Source organism: Cydia pomonella, chromosome 27, assembly GCF_033807575.1.
Source record: "Cydia pomonella isolate Wapato2018A chromosome 27, ilCydPomo1, whole genome shotgun sequence".
Classification (NCBI taxonomy): Eukaryota; Metazoa; Arthropoda; class Insecta; order Lepidoptera; family Tortricidae; genus Cydia; species Cydia pomonella.
Window position 1 is genome coordinate 1,202,493 of NC_084729.1, and position 15,352 is coordinate 1,217,844.

Here is a 15,352-nt window from a genome sequence, read left to right on the forward strand (position 1 = left end):
CCCGCGCCCCGCGACCGAGAGTCCCCGCCCCCGCCCGCGCCCCGCGACCGAGAGTCCCCGCCCCCGCCCGCGCCCCGCGACCGAGAGTCGCCGCCCCCGCCCGCGCCCCGCGACCGAGAGTCGCCGCCCCCGCTCGCGCCCCGCGACCGAGAGTCGCCGCCCCCGCCCGCGCCCCGCGACCGAGAGTCGCCGCCCCCGCTCGCGCCCCGCGACCGAGAGTCGCCGCCCCCGCCCGCGCCCCGCGACCGAGAGTCGCCGCCCCCGCCCGCGCCCCGCGAGCCGCGCACTGTAAAAGCCAGCGCGCTCGCCCATATAGTAGGCGTAGCAAACGCCCTCTACACCGACGACCTCCCAGTCGTTGGGGACGTCAAGCTGGGCCTCTACGCGGACGACGCGGCGCTCTTCACCGCGTTCATGAACCCCACGCACGCCGCCAAAAAACTCCAGAGGTCCCTCGACGTCCTCCCCGATTGGTTCTCCAGGTGGAGGCTGTGGTAAATGTGGGCAAGACGCAGGTATTGCTCACTGGATTCACGAACAAGCCCCCTGCGCCACTTCGCCTACACGGAGAGGCGATCACATGGATGCCGCAGATCAAGTACCTGGGAGTCACACTTGATCGGCGGCTAACTATGAAGCCACAAGTGGATGAGGTGGTCCGGCGCGCCAAAACGGCCCGCACACTGCTCCGTCCAGTGCTCTGCAGCAGTTTTCCTCAGCGCACGAAGCTGGGGGTATACACAACCTATATACGGTCCCGCCTGACGTACGCAGCTCCCGCGTGGTACGCCCTCGAAACCAACAAGAAAAAACTGCGTGCGCAGGAGAATGCGGCCCTGCGCACCATATTGAAAGCCCCCCGCTACATGCGCAACGCGCACATACACAGAGGACTGAAATGGCGGAGCCTGGACGCCTTCGTGAGCCTGACCACCAGAATGTTTGAGCGCGCCGACAACTCACGCCACCAACATCTACAGGGCATCGCGCCGCTGCACACCCGCCCGCCGGACAATCGCCGCTCGCGCCAACTCCCCAAGGAACTGGCGCGAGAACCATCACCTAACAGCACTTGAAGGCACCGCAAGCCGCAGATAGGCCGCAGAAAAGTCACCACAATGCCATGACAGGCCAGCACAAGTGGCCAGCCGGCCATGGACTTCGAAGCCGCATCCCGCAGAAGGGGCAATGAAAAGACCCGCCCGTAGTCACGGGCGGCGATTTGCCACCGCCTAAAAACCAGAAGGTTGGAAAGGCATTCTCATATCCCCAGAAGGGAGATATGAAAAAAGAAAGGACATATAGTAGGCAATCTCCCAGCTATGCTACCGGTCGCGACCCCGAAACTTGGCCCCGCTCAAACGGTATCACCAGGCTAGGGGTCGTGGGGTTGGATAACGATCGGTAGCGAAGAGCTGGCCCACACACCAGCCACACACACCGTCCCCCAAATGACGGCCAATTGACCGCCCCACCGGTCGATGGGGAGCGACCCGCGACAGCCGCCGCAGCCGAAAGGCGGAAGCGGCCCCTCATACCCTCCTACGTCCAGTCCAGTTATCGTCGGCAGTCGCTCTCACAGCCTTCCGCTGTGAGGACTGCTGCTCTCCCGGTACGGTACGAGGTGTTTGAAGACGCGTTAAGGCCTCTTCCTAGCCACCCTGCCCTTCCTGATTCCCGTAGGCCAGTCGAGCCGGCGCGTTTGAAGACGCGTGATGGCCCCTGGAGTACGTACCCTTTCTGATTCCGTAGCCCAGTCGAGCCGGCGCGTTTGAGATGCATGAAGGCACCTGGAGTACGTACCCCTTCCCGATTCCGTATCCCGGTTGTGCCGGCGTGTTTGAAGACGCGTAAAAGCCCGCCGATTTATGTTACAGCATTAACCTGTGTTTCTTTATCTCACCCTCTCTCTCCTCTGAGCTAACTAGGAAACCCTTGCTCCTGTCTGGAACAAGGGTGTTGTATGAAGCCACGCCCGTCCCGGCGAACGTGACCCCATCAGACTGTATTACACGAACAGCGTAATGTTTAGGGATAAAATAAGCTGATTAAGGGTGTGTGCTTTATTAATCTCTGAAAATCGTAAAATAAGGAAGCACCTAGTGGGGCCCATAAGTAGAGTGTTTAAGTAGCGCGCTTCGTGAGCCCCAGGTGCACGAGCCGCGTGTGCGTGTAGAGCGCGGGGCGCTGCCGGAACGTGTCGCCGCAGCGCGCGCACATGAACGTGCGCGCCGCCGAGTGCGTCAGCTGGTGCGCGCGCAGCGTCGTCGCCGTCTGCATTCATCATTATAGTACATTGTAGGAGAGGCCGGAAAACCGCTCACAGAAGGACGAGTGAGTTTGAGGGCCGACAAGTTAGTGGAGGCCCTTGAATAATACGAGTCTATCTTTAGCGTTTCCGGCCGAGGTATTACATAGTGCTTTTCACGACTACTGCGAGGAAATTAGAAAACATTTGCATAACTATAATTACTTTTATATAAATTAATATTTATATTGGCGTGAGGACAATTGTTGAAAGAAAACGGTGTATATTTGCCAGGAATATTTATATCTTCTTCACTAGAAGAACTCATTTTTATAGCGTAGATACGAGTTTCTTATATTTTTTAGTCAAATAAAAGTTACACTATCTAATTGTATTTTGTACTTTCCAATATTTGTATAACACACTATAACAGTGTTTTCCAATCCCGCCTTTTTTACCTTTTTATCACTTTTAAGAGGCGTTATTCTGTTGTTTGCTTCAAACCGACTCTAAGCTTAGAAGCGTTTTTGCTAAAAAAAAACACAAACAGCTACAAAAGTAAAAACGCCTTAAGCGTGAACTGAATGGTTTTGACGTTTCTTTTTTTTAAACAAGTAATTGGTCCTATAAATAACCTAATTTTATTTTTGAAGAAAAAAGTGGCCCCAAAAAAGGCCTTTTACTCGCACCAATGACAGATAACGATAACAATGATCACCAATGACAGATGATGATAACAATGAAACATTGTAGTAGTAGTGGTTAGGTGCTACAGCTATTGCCCACTTTTCAGCTTGGTTTTAGACCATCTATTGCCACATTTCCGGACAGTGGCGTTAAAAGAAATAGAGGTATATTGTCAAAGAAAATATTGTAGCTCCAGTAAATTTACTGCTATCTTTAGACACATGATTAAAACTTTTAGAACGCCATTTGACTTTGATCCTTATTCTTTCACTGAGATGTGCTTCATTTGTTAAATATCAAAAAGTGGCGCCATCTAATAAGTCAACGACCAAAAGTATGACGGCATCGTTTCGAGCGATGGCGCCACAACTTTTGGGTTGCCCGGTAAGATGGCGCTACTTTTTGATATTTAACAAATTTCACACATCAGTGAAAGAATAAAGATCAAACTCAAATGATGTTCTGAAAGTCTTAATCACGTGTCTAAAGATTGGCAGTAAATTTACTGTGGCTACAAAATTTTCTTCAACAATCCACCTCTGTCCCAAATTCTTTTTGTACATAGGTAGAATCATACTAAGTTGGTAAGCGATTTCGATAGCCCATACCACGTGTTATTTAAAATGTCAAACTTCTGAAATTATCTCGTTTTTTTAGCGCAGTACAGTCAAGTGTAAAAATATGGTTGCACACAAGTTGCTTATAAATATGTCCCATAGCTCTTGTGTCGGCGAATTAAGAGCTATGGGACATAATTTTGAGTAAGTTGCGTGGACACATATTTTTACACTTGACTGTACGTCAGATCGTCAACATCTCCAGCATAACCTGATGATGCCTCGTAGAGGCCACGTATCGAGCTTTGTACTTTCGTTGGTTTGTTATTTTTATATTCGCGTTGGGAGGGTGTTAACATTATTGGCATGTGAAAATTCGCAAATATAACGGGTTAGCACTGATTAACGTGTTATTTTTTTCGCGGATTAGCAAAGTAATATTTTTAAGCACTAGTTTTTAGGAAAGCGACTGCCATCTGACCTTTCAACCCAGAGGGTCTAGGCCTTACGAAGTTTTCCTTCACCAAAAAGCGACTGGTAAATATCAAATGACATTTCGTACATAAGTTCCGAAAAACTCATTGGTACGAGCCGGGGTTTGAACCGGCGACCTCCGAATTGCAAGTAGCACGCTCTCACCGCTAGGCCACCAGCAAGAAGCGCTTATTTATATATAGTTGTTATAATTAAATAAATTACATATATTAAATCATACTTACGTAGAATTTTTTTCCGCATTGATCGCACGCATGGTTCCGAAGGCGCTCCGCGCCGTGCCGCATCTGACGGTGGTGTCGCAACCGAAAGTCGGATATAAACAACTGAAACAACGCAATTTCAACTTTTTTTAATCCAAAAAATGACAATGCAAATTCTGTGCAGACGTTCACAACAATGTTGAACGGATTTCCTTTGAATCGTGTCACACATTTCAAATACCTAGGACATATTGTGACCGAGGACCTGAAAGATCTAGAGATCGAGCGGGAGCGCAGGGCGTTGTCGGTCCGAGCCGGGATGCTGGCGCACCAATTCGCACGCTGTAGGCCCCAAGTGAAGCTGACTTTCTTCAAAGCTTACTGTCAAAGTTTTTACACGTTTGGCCTGTGGGTCAGTTTCTGGCTGAAGACCCTTCCATCCATAGTACATTGTACACCCTTGAAATTAACGGAAATCAAAAAAACACGGTGTATATGTGTATCTGTGTATACTCAAGTGACAGTTGACATTTATTTACGGTTTTCAGTATACATTCTCACATTTGAAATCACTTTAGAAAAATAAAATGTTGTCAATGAATAATTAAGACAAACAAGAACTCACCCGGTCGCAAAGCTCGCATTTGTGGTTGGACTCTTTCTGATGGTAAAACGTGTAGTGTCTCTTGTAGTACACTTTTGAGGCGAAGTTCTTACCACACTCTTCGCAGTGATACCTGAATCATTCAGCTTTTTTGTAAAAACACTTTTCCATTGTGCACAGAATATTTCAATTTGTAGAGATTCTTCCCTTTTTGGGCCATTCCATTTGAATTCGACAAATGAGGTGCGCCGTGTGATTTTTAATTAGAAAAAAAAATCGTAAAAATGGACCGAAAGCGTGGACATTTTAGATGGCCACCATTTTGTTTGTAGTTGGTTTAGCTAACTTTTGTCATACAATATAAAATACTTTTAGAAGTATGTCGGTCCTTCTATTATATAGCGTCTGGGTGACCTATTGGGATGGAATAATAATCACTTCTTTATATTAACTCCGTATAAGAAATAAACGAGTTTACCGTACAAAGGTTCAGGCGGGACTGGCGTCCCGTAGTTCTTTAAAGCTATATCTAAGCTTTTGGCTAGTCAGCTCATATCACGGTGCACGCGCACTTGAATATGAGCTGACGTAGCTAACTGTTCCTATATACTCATTTCACACCTAATGAAATAAAGAAAGATTTATTTGGTTACCTATTCTAAATCAAAAGTTTTTTTTTTATACTACGTCGGTGGCAAGCAAGCATACGGCCCGCCTGATGGTAAGCAGTCTCCGTAGCCTATGTACGCCTGCAACTACAGAGGAGTTACATGCGCGTTGCCGACCCTAAACCCGCCCCCCTCATTGAGCTCTGGCAACCTTACTCACCGGCAGGAACACAACACTATGAGTAATTTGGCTGCTGTTTTCTGTAAGGTGGAGGTACTTCCCCAGTTGGGCTCTGCTCTAGATCTGGAATGACATCCACTGGCTGTGCCCTACCACACAAAGCCAGATGACATTCACAATGCCCATACCTCTCTTAGAGTTAGACCACATTATGTACAAGTAGGAATTTTATCAGATTTTTTTCCTTCGAACGGACACTGCTCTGAAATTAAAAGATAAAAAAAAATGGTGGTTGTCTAATTCCTCTGGTATCACAATGGTTATCCTCAATTTTTTTCAATCAAATCAAAATTCATGCGGCGCACTTTTTATTTCAAATTTGTCGAAATCAGATGGAATGGCCCCTTTACAAGCTTTTTATTTACTTGCAATGTACCTATGTATGTACGGGTCAAATCATGCAAGTCTAGTTTGACCCACTTCCTGGTTACCGATAAAGATGAATATTTGCATACATATGTAAGTCGGGTGACAATGCAATATTATGGTACCATAGAGCTGATCTGATGATGGAGACAGGAGGTAGCCATAGGAACTCTGTGATAAAACAACGCAACCTAGTTGTGTTTGGGCTATTTAGAAGTGTCTCTATAAGTATTACTTGCCCGTGGAAAGAAAAGTACAGTCAGCAATAAAATCAAAATGCACCAAAAATGAAATTTTTGCCAAAAGCTTATTCTTCTTATTTGCAATAAATTGTCTTATATACCTATTTATGAATTTAGTACAATCGCCATCAGATATATCGGAGCGGCCAAGGCGCTCACAAATATCTGAACACGCCTCTATCGTCAAGATGTTAGAGTGCATGTTCAGATATTTTTGGGCGCGACAGCCGCTCCGATATATCTGATGGCCATTGTACTAAATTCATAAATAGGTATATAAGACGATTTATTTCAAATCAGAAGATGGCGACTGTACTTTAAGTCCTCCTAAGTGACCTCTGCACAGACTTGGAAAGCGACAGGGTGTGGCAGTGCCACAATAATGGTCAAAATCCTATAAAATATTGTGTTTTTTTATGTATGACCATTCTCTGAGGGGTCAATATGTAGGTCATAGTGAATGAACAACTTTTAGCACATCTCTCGCAAAGCGATAGATTTACAAATAGGACGTGGACTACCGGCCGTTGACACCAAAATGGTGATTAAACGCGTTTCAAGATTAATTCTCCATTCACTGCACACTACCACATTAGTTTACTGTATAATCTATCGATGTTACACTTTAAACAATATTATTGCACCTCTATTTCAAATTCTCTTTGGTATAACCTAGGTATTACATATTCATCCCTCTAGAGCGTGGTCAGACGACAAAATCACCCTGTTAACGTATATTGGCACACTGTCATTGGCAAGTCCTAAGTATAATAAAAAAATACACTGACCTCTTCTCGCTATGATTCGCGCTGTTCACCAGATGGTTCCTGTACACGTACACGTTCTTGTACTGGACGCGACACACCGCGCAGTAGGCCAGGCGCGCGGCGGCGGCGGGCCCGTGCGCGGCCATGTGCGCCTCCAGGCGGCCGCGGGAGCGGAACGCGCGCGGGCACGTGTCGCATTTATGCTCGCGGACGGAGGCGTGGATGCGGCTGTAAAAGTTTGTAATGTATGTAGCTGTACTACCCATGATACAGTGTGTGGCCATGTGTCTAGGCGGCCGCGGGAGCGGAACGCGCGCGGGCACGTGTCGCATTTATGCTCGCGGACGGAGGCGTGGATGCGGCTGTAAAAGTTTGTAATGTATGTAGCTGTACTACCCATGATACAGTGTGTGGCCATGTGTCTATGCGGCCGCGGGAGCGGAACGCGCGCGGGCACGTGTCGCATTTATGCTCGCGGACGGAGGCGTGGATGCGGCTGTAAAAGTTTGTAATGTATGTAGCTGTAATGCCCACGATACAGTGTGTGGCCATATGTCCAGGCGATCGCGGGAGCGGAACGCGCGCAGGCATGTGTCGCATTGTGGTATCTATTTATCAAAGTATATATTACTGCATATATACTTTAATCAATAGATAACATCCATAACTCATGAACAAACATTAGCGATGAACACACAAATTAATAAACTTAGTTAATTAATGTTTTGTTTTAATTCTGGTATAGTATTTAACCGCCGTTTTATTTTTATACATTAATTTCAAACTTTCGCGTTTTGAACACATTATAAAACCGGGTATATCGCCAATTTATTTTGTTATTTCCGACGTTTCAACGCAGGTTCCACTGGCCGTGGTCGTGGATGACTGATGTCCCAGCAAAAAGTCAAAACAGAGATTTCTATAACTGCCCAACGAAGTCTATGAAAAAGTTAAAGTACGCAACATACACACACATCTATCTATCTTAGGATGTGTGTGTGCAGATATAGTGAGTGTTGCGTGTCGGGGGCTATTGACAATAATTGATACATGAGTGGTGGGTGGTTCGAAATTGTGATGCCTACCCCAAATGCCTATTCCGGCAGAAAACCAGTGCCAGTGCCGGATTAAGACATTTTGATGCCCTAAGCATTTCTACACCATGGTGCCCCCTCATCAAGATTACATTGAATTTTCTTGGTAAATTGAGTGACGTTTATTGCCGCATTACTGCTGAGAATAGAATTTTCAATCCGTCACATCATTTTATCACTGAAATTGACAGTACTGCAGCAGTAATGTTCCAACAGTATGTAAGGCAAATTGAAGATCGTGCTTCGCATAAGGCCGGAAGCGAGTCAACCAATGTCCAAGTGTGAGAAGACATAAGCCGTACTCCGCACAGGGTTTTGCAACCTCTAGAGCTTTCCTGCGAAGCTCATTCATGTGAGAGCAAAGGCAGAGCTTCAGTAGGAGCTTATCCATTGGCCGCAAGTGTCTTAAATAGCAAATTATTGTTTACGAAAACGGGACTTAATAGGGTAAGTTTTAAAATTACCTCTGACCCGACGTTTCAAAAACGGCGTTGTCCCCATGGTCTCGGAGATGACTGGGTAAAGTCGACATCATTATTTTGACGTTGGAAGTAATTTAGAACTTAATCAAACGCGATTAAGTCCCGTTTTCTTAAATAATAATGTGTGACAATTAGGCCAATAAAATTAGATTTTTTCGAATTTGGTCCTAAAAATGCGTGTAATCCCAGTTTGCTCCATTCCAGGAGGTGTGCATAAATGTTTCCTCATTTTCAGTTTTTTTTTGCTTGAAAATCGAAAACGGTACGTCCGGCGGAAAATTTGTTCTAATTATGATTAAAATTATGATATCTGAGGATCCGAAATGTAATTTAATTATGTTCTTGCAATAAAACATATTGATTTATTGAAGGTACCCTAATATGTATTCCTAGTCTAAATTGTATAAAAGGGTCGACATTTTTTATTTTTGGTAAAATCATGTTAAAAATCCAAAAACGCCTTCTTACTAGTGTCTAATCCACGAACTGTCCTATGTCCTTCAAAATCAAGTGGTTTCGAAAAGAAAAAATATCTCCTAAGGATCCCAAAATGTATGCATACCCCCTGAGATGGAGCAAACTTGGATTACACGCATTTAGAATGAAATGAAAGTATTAAAACATTTTCCAGCTTGCTGGGAATTAATTCCTCAAAACGCTATTTTTGGATCTAATTTGATTGGCCTAAATCGTGAAAGTTTAAATCAATGTTTTTAAAGGCAAAGTCTAAGGCTGAGCTTTTCATAATAAGGCTGAACGCGTGGAGCGTTCGATCGGCGCTTACGGATGAGGCATGGATGAGGCCAAAGGTCGAGCTGGAAGAAAGCATTTGAATTTGACCACTGGCGAGGTATGAATGGCTGAACGTCCGGAGCGTCCGATCGCGGTGGGTTATCATACAATACAACTGATGGCGAGGTGTGAGCAAGGCAGAAGGCCCAGCTTCGAGAGAGGACAGCCTAGATTTGGATCCATGTTAAGTGAAAGTAAGGCAGTTTGCACAAAGTAGAAGGCCTAGCGTCGTATAAGACTTAACGCCGAACTGCAAAAGAGTGGCTTGAAATCGAACCTGTAATCACGGTTCTCCTACTGCTCGGCCTTTGGCTTAAGTGGAAACCGAAACTTAATAAGTTGCTTTTGGTTTTGTGCCTTTGCGGGGCCCCATATAAGTTTGACAATTAGGTCGCAGGATCATGGTTCTGCAGCAACTCGACCAGGCCGACACATCTGGCGTGCAAGAGAGCAAAATTCGCTACCAAATCGGTAATCTACGTCGACAAAATCGGTTGGCCACAAGCCCGACGGTAAAATATTTTGGCTATGAGCTTTGAGGGCCTCCGCGAAGGGTTGGAGATGTGCTTACGTGTCCTCACTCATTTACGACCCTTCGTTATTAGATGGGTACTTGCACACGTCAAAGTCGACAAAAAGCCTGCGCGTTTTTTTCCTACGATTTTGGTGCCCCCCTAGACGTGGTGCCCTAAGCAAGTGCTTATTTTGCTTAATGGTTAATCCGGCACTGACCAGTGCTTTACTCGAAAGAGTGAAGAGTATCACTGAGCCGTGACCCTTTTGTCCTGCTGCAATGCACACAGTATGTAGGTAGGTACTTTTATTTTATTTTATTGTTTATTAATTATGCCTATTTTGTTGTCTCAATTTTCTTTTGTGCTATTTTTATTTTGTTCCTGTAATAATTTGTGTTCTTTATGATGATTTAAACTTTATATTGTGTGTTTTTGCAGCTGCCAAATAAATGATTTATCTATCTATCTATCTATCCAAATGTACAGTCTTATCACTGTACATGTCTTTTGGACTTTAATTAGTTGCACGATCAATCGCTGGTTGCACGTACATGTCAGACGTGATTTTATAATCATTATTCCGCATTGGAGTCGCACGTTCGACACGTCTTGTCGGGCAACAAATGTGACAGCGGAAGCAGAAGAATCAGCAATACATTCATATAAAACCACCATACAGGCAAGGCATGGTGAAGACGCATCTTAGATTCTTGAGGAAGAGGGTCAACTTATTAACTGTACTTTACTTTACTCGCAATATACTTATACCTTAACTGCAACTACTGTTTATCGTGCTGCTCACCACCAGATCACCTGAAACTCCTAGTGTACCGGCTAACGGGCTGCTACACCAAACTTTTATACATTTAGTTAAATAATGGCTAATAAAGCGTTAGAGAAAAGGCAATATTTACCGTTTATGTGTTTTAAGCGTGTGGGACCCTTTGAACTTCTCGCCGCACTCTTTGCAAATTAGATAATGTTGGGACTTCGTGTGCTGCTCCAGCTCCTCGCGACACCTGTTTAAAAAATATATATTTAAAAGATGGCGGATTATTTTTCTTAAGAGTTTTGTGACTGATTTTAGAAAGAACATACTGTTTAAAGGTTTTTGGATACAACCAGTAAATATGTCATGGAAATCATCGACAAACGCATTTAGGGTTGCCATGCGAAGGCCTCCACCTGGCTTTCGGCCTCGCGTGTAGGCGCTCCTCTCCCGGAGCTTCAAGTCTTCGACCCTTACGCGGAGCTCTGCCTTCGCACTTAGACACTTGTTCTATTGTTATATGTTTAAGCACTAACCTCCCGCAACTCGGGCTTCGGCCTCGCACGCAGGTGCGCCTCTTCCAGATGCTCAGCCTTCGGCCTTTCGTTCGCAATTAAGATACTTCTGGAAGTTGCAGGAAGCATGCACCTGCATGCACCTTCGCATTTAGACTTTTTGTACTATTGTTCTATGTTTAAGCATTAACCTCCCGCAGCTCGTCCTTCGACCTCGCGTGTCGGCACGACTCTCCTGGACGCTTCGGACATTCGGCCTTGCACGAAGCTCAGCCTTCGGCCTTCACATTTAGACACCTGTACTATTATTTAAAAGTTCACTTACTTTGCAACATAGCTACATTTCTTGCAATGTATACTGCCCTCCTCGTCCCCGCTGTGCTTGCCCTGACTGTGGCTGAGCGCTGACCAGAGCTCCGAGGTCTCATATGAGCATAGTTTACACCGGTAGCAGTGGTAGTGCTTCCGAACATGTTTGGTTAAAGTTGCACTGCTGGCAAAGCGAACTTGGCACACTGGGCAGATGTGACGACCGATACTCTGTATGAAAAAAGTAAATGCTTTAATTGCAGATTTACTTTTTTAGTAATTATCCTAATCTTATAATAATTAACTGAATTATGATAATATTATGGAGGAGGAGGTCTGGACGCCCTATTTCTTGGTAACTTCAGAGACATTTTAAGTAATGCAAGAGACACTCAAAACTATTGGTCAAAAAGTTCATTCACCTTGCTTAAAAAAGTCAAAAAGTACAACTCTTCAAAATGTGTTTATTTTTTAGACATTGTGGGTGTAACAGAGCTTATCCTAAAATGACTCATTAAAACTGGTTTCTATCCTGTTTTTAGAATATAAGCCCTTACCGCATTGTGCTTCTTTTCCATATGCATTTCATGATTTTCTTTTCTTGTAAACCCTAGCACGCAGGTGTCACAGTTGTATGGTAATTTCTTAAAGTTTGGGTGACTTCTCTTCTCTTCTCTACTTTTTACCATCTCCTCTTCTGTGAACTCTACTTCTATGAACTTATCTTTAATGTCATCAAAATCTACTTTGTCATCTACTGCTTTCATTTTCTTTTTCTTCTTTACAATCAGTAGTTTTTTAACTTTCTTTTTATTACTTGCTAGGTTTTTAACTTTCTTACTAATTCTTTTCCTTCCTTTTCTTGTTTCTTTCTCTTGTGTGTGTTGATTTGAGTTAACTTCTTTTTTAATTTCTGTTTCAACATCAGATTCAATTGAATGTTTCTCATCATCATTGTGATCAGAAATGTCATTTGCATCACCAGCTTCTTGTTTTATTTCTTTCGGTTGGTTGTCTATGGTATCACAGTTGGCTGGTTCAGCATATGAGATAGAATAACTAGGTGTAGTAGAAACCGTGCATGTTAACGTACTCAGGCATTGCAGGCCTTGGAGCTGAAAATTTTATAAGAGTGAGTTTTATTTAGATCACTTGCTTAACCTTTGGTTTGCTTAGGAGCAGATCCACTCCATATACAACCAATATATTCAACCAAATTCAACTTAAACATGAAGATGTCATGGTTGCTAAATAAATTGGCAAATTTTTGACAGGCGCAAACGAAAGGTTAACCCTTTGAATGCCAAGAACCCGTTAAGGCATTGTAAGAAGTTGTGTCCATGTTGTGAAAGGTAACGTAAATAGTACAGTTTATATTTGCAAGCATATGCCAGAGATATTAGGATGTGCATGACATTCTTGGGTTTGATAGATGGGATTCAAAAAATTAAATAGAGTTACACCAAGCTAAGTTGGCAGTGCTTTGATAGCCCAGACTGTGCAAGTGTTATTTTAAATGTGAAACTTCTATAAAATGATGTGTTTAAATAACACTTGCACAGTTTGGGCTATCAAAATCACTGCCAACTTAGCTTGGTCTAACTCTAGCCAGGTTATACTAAAGTCTTATTCTCCATCTAGATTTATACTGTGAAACAAAGTACTAATTATATAGTATTGTATATATGTAGGTATATAATTATGTAAGTAGTGTGTATATGTATATGTATTGTCTTACTGTTGTAGACTTAAATTTTAAGGGTATTTTAGTTTGCTATTTAGTTTTTTTGCACCTCCTAATTAGTTAATTTAAGTTTCAGTTCTCCACTACCTAAAGGTTGTCTGGAAGAGATCGCTCTGTAGCGATAAGGCCGCCTGTTGTTTACCTCTATCTTCATGTTTTTTATGTGTTTCCATGTACATTATTTTCAGAGGTTGTGCAATAAAGAGGATTTGTATTGTATTGTAATTAGTACTTTCTGATGGTACTTAGTTTGTTTTGGTTAGAACCTGGAATCCCCGGTTCTTGTAGTGCTTTTGTATAAAAGGTGCACTCCCTAATTAACATGGTAAAATAAAATGTTGAAAGTAAAACACAATACTTACCACTTTGTATTTAATTTCAAGTGTTTAACCTTTTTAACGCTTTTCCACATGTGTTAAGAAATGCCATGGACACCAAAAAGTTAACTGGTGAAGAGCGTATATGAAGCTTAACTGACAGTAGGAAAGTCGCTTTGACAACATCCGCCATAGCCTTTTTAATGGTCATTGGCGTCGCGGGCACGACAGACGATGACCGTTTTAGTGGTCTTTGGCGTTGAAAAGGTTAAGTAAGTTTCTTAATAAAATCGTATTTCACAAGATAGTAAGTAAATATACTTTACAGTACATATGGTGCTCCTTTACCGCACTAGTGCGAAAATTAGGATATTACGTTACTGTGTCGAACATTTAAAGGGCCACATGTACTGTAAAACATTGTACGATACATGTGCGAATAGGTAATTCGCAACTCGTGTCGATTTAAAACACTCCCTTCGGTCGTGTTTTAATTTATTGACACTCGTTTCGAATTTCCTATTTTTCGCACTTGTATCGTAATGTTCTATTATTGCACCACAAAAGAAAAGTTAAATAACATATTTGCAATCTAGGTAAAGGTAGCAACAGGCATTCTTATTGCTGTAAGTGACCTCTTCCAGACAACCTTAGGGTAGCAGGATAAAGAGAACAGAAAACTTTAGAAACAGGTAGTGCACAAATAAATTAAGGAATTAAGATTACATATACGGTTAAATAAATACGTACCAATAGCCGGGTCCGCTTCGACCGAGGCACGTCTACACTGGCCGTTTCGTGCGCGAGAAAATTGCCTCGCGCGTATGCTTGCTGTGTGGACCCGGCTATTAGGTACAACTAAATAGTTAAATATATATCAGATACATACATACATAATACATAGCAGTGTTTAGTGTATTACTTCAAGAAATGTCGTAAAGTATGTTATGATTATGACAAACCCTATCCATTTGCTGTAAAGATTCTTGAGCTAATTCAATTTGTTTTTTGAACCGTGAAAACTTTAAGAAAATTCTTTTACATTCCCAGCATACGCCCCCATCATTACTCAGCTGAAATCATTTAAAAATGATAAGTTTAACATAGTTAGGAATAAAACTCTAAACTATATTAGTTTGTATACAAACATTCAAGTCAAACAAGTCCACATTTATTAGTAAATCTTGTAATTTTTTAACGGGGAACAGTGTACGCTCTGTGCTCAGACATGCGTGGCAAATAATTAATTTGATGTTCATATTTCAAATCATTAAAACTACAACCAAATTCGCGTATTTATATATAAACAAGAATTGGCTACAACATTGATTTGATGAAAAATTGTAGTTTGACAATTCGAAAGTATGTGGTTCAGAAATCAAAATATATGCTACAAATTTTTACACCTTAGTACGAGATATTAGTCAGATATACTTATATTAAAAACTTGTAAGCAATGTGTTAATCATTTAAAAGTATGATGTTTGAATAAGTTTCAGATTTGTTTATATAGTTAAATTTTGTACTTGATAGATACGTGATAAGATCACATGTTTTGTTTCAGAACACCTTATTTGAAGCAATGCCAAATTAAAAACACGTTTTAATATTCCTGACAACTTGCGAAAATCAACCTACGTAATTTGGTCGGGTTATTTGTTGCCCACCATAAGTCATACTAAAATTTACAGTAGGAAATTTAAAAAAATGAAACTGTGACAAGGACAAACAATCATAGCACTTTCTCTGCTACTCCTACTGAAAGTTCCATAAGAGCATCTCGTGCGGTCATCTGGT

The 15,352-nt window shown here is 42.6% G+C and overlaps 1 protein-coding gene across 2 annotated transcripts; it reads right to left on the reverse strand.

Moving 5' to 3' along the window:
* Positions 1–2,028: 2,028 nt before the first annotated feature.
* On the reverse strand, positions 2,029–15,350 carry LOC133532659 (zinc finger protein 17-like). Of its 2 annotated transcripts, XM_061871417.1 has the most exons (9): positions 14,704–15,350; positions 14,518–14,628; positions 12,052–12,609; positions 11,511–11,725; positions 10,816–10,920; positions 7,040–7,246; positions 4,816–4,927; positions 4,212–4,313; positions 2,029–2,274 (listed from the first exon to the last, which is right to left on the reverse strand). In XM_061871417.1, exons 1-9 carry the CDS (start codon positions 14,812–14,814, stop codon positions 2,125–2,127), a joined length of 1,671 nt encoding a protein of 556 aa, XP_061727401.1. In that variant the 5' UTR covers positions 14,815–15,350; the 3' UTR covers positions 2,029–2,124. The 2 variants fall into 2 exon arrangements, with proteins under 2 accessions (XP_061727401.1, XP_061727402.1); XM_061871418.1 differs by lacking the exon at positions 4,816–4,927 and having other exon boundaries at positions 2,096–2,274.
* Between the last annotated feature and the right edge of the window lie 2 nt (positions 15,351–15,352).